Here is a 12,994-nt window from a genome sequence, read left to right as displayed (position 1 = left end):
TCGCCACACGTATCATGCACTTCTAGTGGGAGTAATCTATTGTCAGTCAGATTTTACGAGGGATGAAGGATTGTGGTAATATTCTTGCAGGGTCGTGCGGAGCTAGCACGGATGAACAATGTATTGGTCTGGGTGTAGGGTAACATTGCCAAGATGTTGGCACGAGACTGTTGACTAGGATCGTAATTAAAAGATGACAAGCTCGGAAATGGGAGTGAAGAGCGGAGTCATTACATCTCTCCTTCTTATTTCGGACCGCCCAACGTGGTTTGCAAGTAATTCCTTCGGTTGCTTCTGACTATCTGGTCATTCTTGACAAGAAACCGCAGACCTCATCCATCAACATGAAGCTTTTGTACCTTCTTGTGTTGGCCTTTGGCCCCATCTTTGTTCTTGCCGAGCTCAACGCATACGAAATACTCATGTTCTTCGACATGTATCGTGTCGATTACGAAAAAGATAACAGCAACTTCAAGGTTGCTAAAGGATGCAAAGATTGCAATTTTGAGGACTTCGTTATCCATATCGACCGCCTTAGGATGGCTTCAAATCTCGATGGTCGTTTCGGAGACCTTATGAACCCCAGCCTTGACGACGTAGAGGGTTGGGAGCAAAGAGATGATCTTGTCTACGATGCAAAAAAGCTCCTTGGTGGACTATGGCGCGACGAGGACACGAAATCTCGCCCTGGTCATGCTATCGTAATTGAGCGGCTTGTTGACTACATGTCGAGCCTTCGCTCAAGTGGAGATTCTGAACGCCTCAGCAGGATTGTCACTGGAATGCAAGCTGCGCAACTCAGCAGACGCAGCCTGCAGGCCAAAGCCATGCTCGACTACATAAATGGCCGACTTAGCAAAGCCCGCGTGGGTTCTGCGAAAACGCAGTCCATCTCCTGGCAAGGCGGAGACTTCGATGAATTCGACGCCATAGCCACTATTGAAGGAGTACAATCCACAAAGCGAGGGGTCATGCGCGCGGAGATTGTTGCCATTGCCAAGTCCATCAACAACAACGATCTCGAAAGCAGCCTCAAGAGAGATATCGGGATGGGAAGCGGCCGTAGCATCCAGAAGCGCGAATTTGGCGAAGGACTGGCTATCATGGCGCTGCAACGAGGCATCGATTCGTTGAGTATGCCAGCGCGCAAGAAATGCTGAAGAAGGTCGCTCTGAGGACCTTCTGAGATTGTCTACAACACATGCTTCACAAGCCGCGGTCGCTGCGGATTATGCAGGGGAAGTGGGTGCCAACCATGGCATAAGCAGCCTGGCGAGAGGCATGTCGAGCCATCTAGCGAGATATTTTGGTACCGTAATTCAATAATCGAAGAATGCGATGCACACGAATGGAAGTAGTGATGCAATAACGGCTAAATCGATGTATGCCCAAGCTGTCTAGACTTCGGGAGCTAGACGGCCCGTGCTGATGTGGACCCCTGCAGCAATTCCATATGTAAGGTACCCGAACTCTACCCAGGTGTTCTCAAGATAAATTAAGCGGCTCCATATTGGGTTCATGCAGAGCCCTGTCTATCCAACCACAGAAGTGTGCATCCATTTCCCGTGCCTCGGCGAGCGCGACAGTGTAAGACGAACACCTGGTCCATCATGCAGGGCGTAACAGACTAGCTACTGGCAAACAAGCTGTCAGCTTACGCAATAAATATGAAGTGTCGAGGCGAGTCTCCCATGCTTGGCCTCGGAAGCGAGGTGGATGTTACCCAAGTAGAACAGACGTTGAGGAGGGCATTGATTGCACTGCTCGCCTATTAGAGTGAGTTACGGAACGCCTTACAAGATCGTAGGATTCTTCAAAGTGTGCTTCGTGTTGGTGGCCAAAGTCGAGCATTAGGCCGTCAGTCATCGTAGAGTGACTACTACAATGCGGCCTTGGCTCCCAGGATCTTGAGATCAAGGTCACAATCGGTCTGGGCAGTAATTCCTAGAATGGTAGGCCGCAATCAACGAGAATGACCGAGGCAGAACCTACGCGACTCTCCTATACCGGATGGTTACATTCATCCTTCCGTACGGACACCAGAAGATGAAGCCTCGTGCTGCTAAGGCTAGCGCTGCTAGGATGCTGGGGGCCAACACTTCTACCACTGCAAATGCCCACAAGCACATCAGGGGCAATACAGAATCTACACATAAAATACGGGGACCAGTCAAGTCCATCAACTCAGTCCTCTACTCTGTCCTCTCTACTACTAGTCAGTCATGTTCGCCTTCACGCTCGGCGGTACCGTGACCACCCTCTCTGTGCTTGGCCTCTGTACAGGAGGGCTAGCGGCGACCTCACGTATCCAGTCACGCAGCGGGAAAACACCGAGCCTGGCTTCCGATCCAGCAACCACGTCCTACTGCTCTTGGTGGATCGACTACGATGGTTCCATGACCTGTCAGGAAGTCCTCGACGACAATTGGATTGAGCTAGATGCTTTTCGCCGCTGGGTATGTACAGACAAAACACCACCCTCGATCTGCATGAACTGACTGCTGCTTAAGAACCCTTCTATCGGCGCTGACTGCACTGGACTTGTGTCCGGCAATAGCTTTTGCGTCGAGGCTGTCAAGGAGCCCGCACCAACAACTACCCAGAAAACGTCCGGCACACCTAGCTCATCGCGTTCCAAAGCCAACACGCCCACTTCCAAGCCCACGTCGTCCCCTTCTCCCGCCCAACCAACCTCTTCCAGTGTCATTACTAGCAGTGCCACTCCGACTTCCAGTAACGGCGTGGCTACACCATCGCCCGTTCGCCCCGGGATGGTGAGCAACTGCAAAACCTTCCACTTCGTCGAATCGGGAGACAACTGCGGCACAATGGCTGAAAAGTATGGCATAGGCACTGCCGACGTTATTTCGTGGAATGGACTCAACAATGCATGCACCAATTTATGGCAGGACACATATGCCTGCGTGGGCATAATTGGTGGCTCACCCAGCCCTTCTCCTACAACTTCAGTTCCGTCTGGCAATGGTGTTTCGACTCCGACGCCTGTGCAGCCACGGATCGTGAAGAACTGCAACAAATTTTTCTTCGTTGAATCAGGAGATACATGCGACGTTATCAACCAGAAGACCGGTGCGCGAGTAGCCGATATCGTTGCATGGAATGGATTGAACAGCGGATGCACCAACATCTGGGGCGACACGTATGCTTGCATCGGCGTGATTGGTGGCTCGACTTCGTCCACTTTCTCATCTTCTCCAAGTCCTACCCAGTCCGGCAATGGCGTATCGACGCCAACACCAGTTCAGCCAGGAATAGTGAAGAACTGTAATAAGTTCTTCTTTGTTGAAGGAGGATATACGTGCGATGTCATCAACCAGAAGACTGGTGCCCGAGTAGCAGACATCATATCGTGGAATGGATTGAACAGCGGATGCACAAACATCTGGGGCAGCACATATGCATGCATCGGTGTCATCGGCCAGTCCCCGACCACAACTACACCATCCCCAACGCAGACGTCCAGCGGACCCGCAACACCTTCACCCATCCAATCCGGGATGACCAAAGGCTGCACCTTGTGGCACTTTATTGGCGGTTCTACGACATGTCAGCAGGTGCTGAGCTACCAGAAGATCACGTTGGCGCAGTTCTACAAGTGGAATCCGGCTGTAAAGGCAGACTGCAGTGGCTTGTGGAAAGATACCTATGCTTGTGTCCGCGGACCATAGTCGTGAGGGAAGTCAGCCAGATCATAAAACCTTCTGCTTCGTGAGCATAGAGGTTTGATCATGTACTTCAGAGTTCTCCGATTCTTAACAGTTCCGCAGTAGTTTGCACGTTGTCTCATTTCGTAGAAATTTCACGTAATTACCCCTGCTCCTCCTTAGGAATGTGTTACATTGCGGATCTGCCGCGACGCTCTGTGTTTTATGCTCTCAGCCTTAGGACGTCTTCTTTGAGGAGTCAACTTGTTCTTTCTTCATTGTCGTGCCCAGAGTCACGTAGCTTGACTGTTAGTTCGATAGTACTTGTACATCTATTTCCTCTTTCGCGCGCTTAGCCTAGCCGCAGAGTGCTTTTATGTCTAGCTCGACACGCTGTCTAGTCTTGCGCTCAAACAGAGATAAGGATACGTAGACTGGTTCAGCTCCTTGCTGTACTCTACTATCTACCGCTCTGCCTCATGGCTGTTCGAGGCTATCGTCCTGTGTGCGCGGGGATCAGATTCTTTCCTGCCTTCTGCCTTCTCGTTCCAGGCTCTACTGTCATTATTGTACCCCTCGTAGTGTAGGAGGTAGTACGCAAATGCTTAGCCTTAGCGCGCAACTCTCAGGAACAGAGAGCAGTGTCTATTGAATGCAAAACAACGCATGGCTTAGAAATTGAATCGAACCAACGAGCTGTCGTCGTGATATCTCGTTCATGCCAGATCCGCGAGAGAAAAGTTGTCGTCGCTCGCTGGATGACTGGTGCAAAACCATCGACGTAATCTTTGACCGCCTGCAGTGTGCTAACGCGCGCTTCCGTACCTCTGACTTCAATGGCTGCTACTATGAACGGTAGCGTGACGAATCGTAGCGGTTGCTTCGTCATATGCTTCGTAAGCTCAAGCTCCCTCATTACTTCATTTGACCAGACATCAGCCTTGTCATCTTCGCTCCCAAAGTCGTGTCTTAACCTATGAGCCACCAATAGTGCAGCTAGTCGGTAAACCTTAGCTTGCGCAAGAAGATGGACGAGCTCAGTGGAGTCGAAGTGGTCAAGTATCTGACGTGCGTGCGACGGGATCCATTCATCCACGGCGGTATAGATTTTGTCCAGCTGAGCATGAATGCGGGCTATGCAACTTGCATCGGTCTCGTTTGACAAGGAATGGCTGATGATGCAGAGATCCTGAAAATGTGGCAGTAAAGGCAGGCAGAGGCCAAGCTTTCTATCCACGCGCTCTTGTAGCTGCTGCAGTGCTCTTGGTGTTGGCGACCGGCGATGTGTCAAACATTCCATCACCTCGAGAAGTTCAAGGAAGCTTTTCCATGACTCCAGAGGCAAACTTGGTGGCGTAGAAGTTATGATTGGGCTCACTGCACTAATGCAGTAGTGGCAGATATCTGCGACGCCGTAGCCAATGCTCGAATAGACGAAGAATGCCAATGTGTTCCCGAGAGCAAGGCACAGAGTGGCGTCCTGCTCGGTCGTGACAGAGAGTGTACGCAATGTGCTCATGGCGGGGGATGAGAAAAGGACTCCCGCGTTTCTAGCGACTTCTTCGCCAGTGCCATACTGGAGCGATTTGAGCCAGACAGCGCATGCAAGGTAAGCATGCTTGAGTATTGGCAGTGCAAAAGGTAGCAAAGCTGCTAGTGCCTGTTGTTCGATGATTGCAAAACTGCGGAGCACGACTAGCGACTGAACTCTCTCAGGCTGACCCAGCAAGAACATTAACAGCTCTTTCTCCTCCGCGCAAATATCATAGTCGGGAACATATTGCAACTTGGTGCTCACATCAATTGACGCTGGTTCCGATTTGTTGAGTAACGTCGAGCTCCTCTGCGAAACCGTCCGCTTACCGTGTTGCGGTCGACGGCCAGATGGGCGCACTGGCCTGTCAGTTGAGCAGTGCAAGCGCAACCGCTCGCATCTGACGCAAGTCGCTGTAACGCACTCGCGAACACATCGCTCCTTGAGATCATAACATCGGTCGCATGCGATGCGGAGCCTCCGTGTATTCGCTGTGTCCTTCGCCATTCAGGCTCGCGTCCAACCCCGAAGGATTTGCCGAGTCGATAAATTAAGATGTGCGAAGGCTCACTGCATGGGAAGACTCCAGATTTAAGAAAGTCTGCCGCGATCGATACGCAAGGGACCAAGTGAGAGAATGAGTGAAGCCTGAAGAACCAAACGGTACGCTTGACCGGAGGTTTGGCCGGAGGTTTGACTGGAGGGTTGAGATTTCCTAGCGTGAAATGACTCATGCTAGCGCTTACAGATCAGTATGGTAGCGTAACCTGAACCCGTTGGTCTTTCATCTCCTACATGGTGCCTTCTATCACGCTCAAGCTATCATCAAAATCATCTATTCTTGTTCGCATAGCGGCATAGCGACCGGAACCGGAGGTTTTCAATACATATTTGGAAGCCGAAACAAGCTGGTCCGCCCATGATGTCGCTAAGTAGCTCGACTCTACCTAGGCACCCTGGGAAGGTATAAGTACAATGATGAAGAAAGATAGACGTAAAGCAGGCACCTACTCCCACATTCTCATCTCAACTTCCATCTGCTATGTCTCTAAGAATGCGAGACTATCGTGTTATTGCTGCTCGAAAGCAAACCGAAAGAAACAACAAGATTCCTCCACAGTGGCTGATCGACTCAGCGCTACGCAATGCCACGAGCGTTCTACATATTCCCATCACCTGCGGCGTTCTGAGTGATGTCGAGTGCGACATCACCTCAAAGTTCGATGCCACGACGCTTCTCAAGAAGCTCAAGGAGGGAACCTGGTCTGCTGAGCAAGTCACTACGGCCTTTTGCAAGAGGGCTGCTATTGCTCAACAGCTAGTCAGTCACCTGGCTGGGCTTCCTGAGATGGTTACTAACCTTCTGGCGTAGGTCAATTGTCTCACAGAAATATTCTTCGGCGAGGCGATCGAACGCGCCAGACTCCTCGACAAGGAACGCAAAGAGAATCCCAGTGACGTCCTTCCACCCTTTTGGGGCTTACCCATCTCGCTCAAAGATAGCTTCGACATCCTTGGCCATGACTCTTCGACTGGATTGGCCTGCTACGTTGGACAGCCTGCAGAAGAGAACAGCTCTCTTGCTGCCATGCTACTCGACCTAGGCGCTGTTTTTTACTGCAAGACAAACGTTTCGCAATTGACCATACCTGCCGACAGCGACAACAACGTCTTTGGCAGGACACTAAACCCTCGCAACCCTACCTTGACTGCTGGTGGCAGCACCGGCGGCGAAGGCGCCCTCATTGCCCTACGCGGGAGTATACTCGGCGTCGGTACTGACATTGGTGGGAGCATACGTGTTCCAGCACTTTGCAACGGTATCTACGGCTTCAGAACAAGTGTTGGACTGATACCTCACGATGGAGTTCGCAACCTTACAGTACCAGGTGCTGACGGAGTACGCTCTTCCGTAGGGCCTATGGCAACCTCAATCCGGGATTGCTCCCTATTTATGAGAACTGTCATGGAGTCAGAGACATGGAAATACGACAGCACAATCATCTCGCTGCCATGGCGGAATCTACCAGTCAAAAAGAAGCTCTGCATTGGCCTGGTTGAGGACGATGGCATCTATACGCCGTCACCACCTGTTCGACGTGGCCTCAAGAAGGCTGCTGACCTTCTTCGTAACAACAGTGAAATTGAGCTTGTTCCTATCACTTTGCCAAACACCAAGGAACACTACAATGCTCTACTCCGGTACTTTTCGTATCCAGGAAGTGATGTATGTTGCCAATACCCCACGATCTTGGTTGCTGACTGATTTGCTTCCAGCACTATCGCGAACAGCTCGCCAGGACTGGAGAGCCAGAGGTACCCTCACTGAAAGCGATTCAGCTTTTGAACTTCGAGGGAACGTCATTGGAAGGCCTCTGCAATCTGAACGTGCACCGAGCAGCGGCTGCGAAGCAATATCAGCGCTTGTTTCTTGATTACGGAATAGATGCAATTCTCATGCCTCCTGCACCACATACAGCCGTTCCTCTTGACCATTGGACAACCGCTTCCTACACCGGTCTCTGGAATTATCTCGACTTTCCGGCTGTGGTTATTCCTGTCGATGATGTAGCAGCGTCAGATGCGTTAGACAAAACAATCACCGCGAAGTATGGGCCTGAAGATGCGAAGGTCTACAGTCTATGTACGTACAGTTTTCGTCATATATCCCACCTGCTGACCATCGCTCGATCCAGACACAGGACCAGAGTTCTTTAAAGATACGCCAGTGTCTATCCAGCTAGTCGGATACAGGCATGCAGATGAGGCGCTCTCGAATGCAGCTGTCCTTATCGACTCTATTATCAATACATCGACTGGTAAGTGATAGAAAGGTTCAGGGACTCTCCAAACGAATTTTCGGATCCAAGTAGCCTATAATTCTTTTCTCTATTGATTACATCTCTCTATTATCACCTGGGCACCGTCGAGTGTATGCTGTTGTTTCTCTTTGGTCAGCGCACTAGTCGTGTTCTGTATGGGCAGTGACATGGTCTTGACAAACGTCAGCATTAGCATCCAGGCGGTGTGTAAGCCGCAAAACTGCGCAATGACTGGCAGCCAGTACAGACCTACGCGCAGCGTGAAAATGACTCTCAGGGCCGCGGGACGTTCTCTCTTGTCTCCAGTCTGCATCTTGTTGTAGCGCACTTACTAGCCTCCGAGCTGTCAGGGAACCTTTTCTAAACCGCCGTAATCCATCAACTAGCCGCATCAGGACTAGACGCAGCTCTCGTCCGAGGCGCAGAGGGCTATGTCCTCATCGTTCAGGCAATAGCATAGGCTCACCCGAGTAAGGCTGCCACTGTTCATAGCTTCGTGGACGGCTTCCAGCGCGTCTTCACCGCTATAGCGAGCGTGTTAGCAAATACGCTGGCAGTCAGTCCGAGGGTTCAGAAGTCCAGCATTGCGAAGGCTCTGCCAGTATCGTACGCAGTGCGACGACGCGCCGCATAGTCAAGGATAGCTAGAGATGGTTAGAGTGGTTAGCGATTGTCTGTCACTAGAAGACTCTTGGAAGGTCCAGGCTGTAAAGTCTCGGTCTGAAGGCGCTAGTTGCGTTTCACAGAATGTCAAGCACTCGATTAGTAAAGCGTAACTCGACAACCGTTCCTACAAATTTCGTGCAGCGACTGGTAAGATCGTGGAATGAATGTATTAGCTACGAAGAGGATAGCAAGTTCTTTCCTAAACATTTGTTTGTCCGGTACACTCGCCTTCAACGCCCCTCCCTGGCGGAGATGTATTCTAGATGTCCCACGAATGAGTCCTTCCCCCTGTTATCTGACGAGCTAGTCTCTTCGATCTTGGAAAAGGCGCCAGGGCCATCAAATTTGGTGCTCAAGCGCGTCTTCCTGCTCTGAGTCCATGGACCCAAAGAGAGGGTTTTGATACCGGGATTTCCACCATTGTGTTTGTGCTCCACTATGCTGACAAGCCGATTAAGGACAGAGAATTCAATCTTGAGCTTGACGCTGTATACAGCCGTCTTGTACGTTGTTTGAATCTCGTAGTGACCGGAGAACTGGACAGCAAGGAGGGTGATGTCGAGGATCAGGACTACAATGTTGACGAAGATGAGGTGTCTGAGTAGCTTTTGTAGAGGTCCGCGGCCGTTGCTATCAGTGTCGTGCCCCAGCAAACGTACCGTTTCGTAGATGTAGATGATGGATATTATCAACTCTTGGACGCAGATCACCACGATCTGGACCTTGTCGTATACTAAAAACCCTGGCAGGAAACGAGCCGATTGCTGAGAGTTTGTACCCATCGCTAGAACCAGAAGCGGAATCCCGAGGACGATAGCGTTGAAGATGATCATATATTTTACCCAACGTGTCTGAGACCGATCTCGGATAACGAGATGCAGACGCGAATAGAGAACGACAGATTGCCCTATCACCATACATCCCCAGCCTATGCCCACTATCGCGCTCGATAGCAGGTCTAGTGTGGTGACCTGGAAGAACTTCAGGATGAATCCAACAGCATGAGGTGCGATACCCCAAGTGGCCACGACAAAACTCCAGAAGTATAGCCCGCTACGCTTTTTGAAGATGGCGAAGACGAGAAAGGTAAGTTCGATGACGTTGTACAGCGCGATGGATAAGAATGCGACCATCGTCATGAGGATTGGGAACGATGCATTTACCCCTCCGACCACGCCCACGTCCTCCTCTTTTGCCATGGCTGAACGCGAAGACCGCGTTGTGTTCGCGCATGTGCTTGTTAGAACAACGTCGAGGGGATCGGCGGCTAGGTATGCCCCATCAGCGGAAGGTAGAGAAAGAATCCGCACTGAGAACTAAGTGATTGAGGAATGTCGCGTTTGGCAGACTAATATCTGCTGCTGAAGGCGATCAGAGGAAGAGGATGAAGGCGAAGTTCGCATTCCAGGACCGACTACATCTTCCATGGGATCTTTTAGACGTCTTCGCTCACGGCACTTGATGAGCTTTAGATGGGCTTCTAGGATTTGTGGCGCATTCTGGAGGTGTCGCCCATAGCGATGATCTTGTTCACCATAGGGGGACGGAATGAATTCCCCGGCTTAGGTTCGAGCGCTGATTGGCCTGGCAATTGTGTCCAGGTGCAAGCGCGCTTTTGTTGGCCCTGTGCAGATGTCACGCCTGAATGCCAGGATTGGTGGCGCCATAGCTGCATGTCTTCGCGAGAGGCTTCCAAGGTTCATTTATCTGTCCAAGACTACTAGTACACAGGATGACTCGCATGAACCGCTCCTCTTCATAGCAGACTGCATTTTGGTAACGTTATCACACTGTTAGCTGACATTGTTCACCGATCAAGAGGCACGACTTTGTGAATAAAGTTCGACTAGTGATGGGCTGACGCGCAATCAGTGTGATCAATCGATTGACACTTACTCGGCTTCAGCCGCATGGGTCGTTATCCGGATTCATGGGTGTAGACGGGCGGGTTTTACGCCAGATCAAGCCTTCCGGCCCTATGTCACCGAGAGATCGGAAATGACATTTGCTTATTTCCTCACTTTCTAGCGCACGATCAAGTCCCTAGCGCTCCAGTCGATATGATTCGGATACAAATGCCGAGTTGTTCCTGCATAGAAACGTGGTTTCGAGCCATCGAAGCAGCAGCTGAATCAGATGCCCTGCCTGCCTGCCTTGGAGCGAACGAAAAAGCAAGTGCATAGGGCCCACGCGTATCGACAAGGTTTTCTGGGGTACCGCGCCCCAGAGCATTGGCGGCAAGGAGCGAATAACTGGCGTTGATATTCCCCTGCGCTAGTGCTAGCAAGATCTATCGCTCAACCCAGTCTAGCGTAAGCCCCATCAGTGTCCGCAACTTCTCTGCCGCCTCCGTCACAACTGCCGCCCACTTTTGAAGCTGCCCAACCTAGTCACAACGTTATCGATAGATAATTGTGAGGCCGCTTCACGGAACCCATTGTATGATCTCGATCCCAGTATTTTCATGAATCAGCGACAAGCCGGTCCAGCATATGGTGTACTGCAGTCAACACTGCAGCGCCGGCTCGCTGGCCGCGATTCACACGCGACTGCCCACGATAACGACTGTAATTGACTCTGGAACGAGATGAAATTACTGTTGACTGAAGTCTTGATGAAGGTCTATGCGCTCGACCATGTAGTCACAGTTGGTCACAAGAGATGATATTGTTGCATCGAGAGCATACGAAAAGAGATCACAGCTGAGTTCAAGTGAGTGAATTCGTGTTTGCCTGAGTGTAGATTGTAAGAGCTTGGTCATAACGATGCTGCGCGACGCCGCTCGATTGCAGATGGTTCCAGCATGCCGCGACGCTGATGCCTCAGCCACAGCGGTCAGCCACAGTGGACAGTCATCCACGATCTTGCCGCCGGCTTTCGCTGCCATAGCCGACGTTGACGGAGAGCCATTGCCGATAGCACAATTCAATGGGCTAAACCACATCTATGCTACCCAAATGCTGGGCGCTTGGGTGCCAGCGGGCCGATCTGGTGAACCTGGATTGGACGGGTTCCGCTCGGCGAGCATGGCGACATAACGGCGACCGCTGTGCCAGGATCATGACTAGATGTGATGCGCTGCACATGAAGGAGTTGGTGGAGACAACTCTGCGGCTCTGTAGATTTGCCACTTCGTGAAATTGGCTGACCACACATGCAATTATGATGGAACCTTGGAAGTCTGGTCATCAGCTGACGCGATACATCATGGGCTAGACACAAGTTGATCTTCTCAAGCTTCGGCTACCGATACAGGCTCGGAAGCCACGCATCGTTCCAAACAGAAATCTCGCACACGTGATCAAAAGTGGTATCGCAAAACATTGAGCTTGCTACTAGTGTGCTACTACGAAACGCTTGATGCGAATGCTGTTCCACCACTTCGCGAGGAACCGGCATCTCTCTCTACTTTTGAAATGGTTATTCAGTCTTCAGATCGCCACTGTCCCAACTCAGTCCTGTCTAGGGTCAGCTCACAAATAGAGAGAGACGACCAAAACTCCAAGCTTGCAAAACCAATCATTGTGTGCACAACCGCTCTATCATAGATCAGATAGGCATGGATAATAAGCTCGAGGTTGTATCTGGCATGTCGAGCGCCCTTGGTTGCGGTATGATTGCTACAGTAGCTCGAGGGTCTCGCAACTGTTCCGAAGATATTAGCAGACTACTAATGGTGTCGTGAGAACTTGAGAGGTAGCTGCTGAATTTCGTGGAGCATAGGTATAGATAACCCGACAAGACCCTCAAGACGACGAAAGGTCAAGAGTATACCAGTGACTAGTCAGGTATCATTAATGCGAACTTCGCCTGCGTGTGATGAAGGAAAGAGAAAGCAGAGCAAGATATCCATGTCGGTACCCTACGCTATTGGTAGACGATAGGCGATCGTGGTGGTTGATTCAGCACCCAATAGAATGAGTAGACCAAATCCTGTAGCTGTGGAAGGCCAGGCGATACGAACATTACAACAGTATCCGGTGTAGGCCAAGCCAACCACAGTGGCTTTCACGACACCCGGTACCACGCTCAGTGCACATGTTAGCAGAACAGAGACCGCCGACTATAACACTGTCTTAGCCGTAACGGCCTGATACAAATGTGACAGCTATTGGCGTGTAGAGTATAATGAGATCAGATGTGTGAACACACTCGTTGATGTGGCGGATGCAGTCATTGACGTGAAGATTCGATGCTGTATGACTGGAGTGATCACCCTGCCCTTACAGAAGATAAGCCACAAGGATAGCTTTTTGAGCAGAATCGGTAAACGTATGTAAGGACTTCGAAGCGTAAGATTACCTGCC

General features: G+C 50.9%; 5 protein-coding genes across 5 annotated transcripts; 3 read left to right on the top strand and 2 right to left on the bottom strand.

Annotated features, from left to right (window-relative positions):
• Window positions 1-344: 344 nt before the first annotated feature.
• On the top strand, window positions 345-1,160 carry CC77DRAFT_1085465 (hypothetical protein; the record flags this gene model as incomplete). Its single annotated transcript, XM_018529420.1, has 1 exon — window positions 345-1,160. One exon carries the CDS (start codon window positions 345-347, stop codon window positions 1,158-1,160), a length of 816 nt encoding a protein of 271 aa, XP_018378781.1.
• A 1,155-nt stretch (window positions 1,161-2,315) lies between these two features.
• Window positions 2,316-3,677, top strand: CC77DRAFT_897627 (hypothetical protein; the record flags this gene model as incomplete). Its single annotated transcript, XM_018533550.1, has 3 exons — window positions 2,316-2,456; window positions 2,511-2,608; window positions 2,714-3,677. Coding segments are annotated over 3 exons (1,203 nt in total), but the record flags the coding sequence as incomplete, so codon positions are not given.
• A 613-nt stretch (window positions 3,678-4,290) lies between these two features.
• Window positions 4,291-5,706, bottom strand: CC77DRAFT_1045396 (hypothetical protein; the record flags this gene model as incomplete). The annotated part of the gene is made up of 1 exon (XM_018527399.1): window positions 4,291-5,706. One exon carries the CDS (start codon window positions 5,704-5,706, stop codon window positions 4,291-4,293), a length of 1,416 nt encoding a protein of 471 aa, XP_018378779.1.
• A 294-nt stretch (window positions 5,707-6,000) lies between these two features.
• Window positions 6,001-8,075, top strand: CC77DRAFT_1055678 (amidase). Its single transcript, XM_018527839.1, has 4 exons — window positions 6,001-6,520; window positions 6,572-7,426; window positions 7,477-7,843; window positions 7,896-8,075. Exons 1-4 carry the CDS (start codon window positions 6,242-6,244, stop codon window positions 8,024-8,026), a joined length of 1,632 nt encoding a protein of 543 aa, XP_018378778.1. The 5' UTR covers window positions 6,001-6,241; the 3' UTR covers window positions 8,027-8,075.
• Window positions 8,076-8,841: 766 nt separating this feature from the next.
• On the bottom strand, window positions 8,842-10,369 carry CC77DRAFT_977438 (hypothetical protein). The gene has a single exon (XM_018535968.1). It carries the CDS (start codon window positions 9,884-9,886, stop codon window positions 8,918-8,920), a length of 969 nt encoding a protein of 322 aa, XP_018378777.1. The 5' UTR covers window positions 9,887-10,369; the 3' UTR covers window positions 8,842-8,917.
• Between the last annotated feature and the right edge of the window lie 2,625 nt (window positions 10,370-12,994).

Source organism: Alternaria alternata (assembly GCF_001642055.1).
Source record: "Alternaria alternata strain SRC1lrK2f unplaced genomic scaffold CC77scaffold_45, whole genome shotgun sequence".
Classification (NCBI taxonomy): Eukaryota; Fungi; Ascomycota; class Dothideomycetes; order Pleosporales; family Pleosporaceae; genus Alternaria; species Alternaria alternata.
This window is presented reverse-complemented; position numbering and strand designations above follow the sequence as displayed.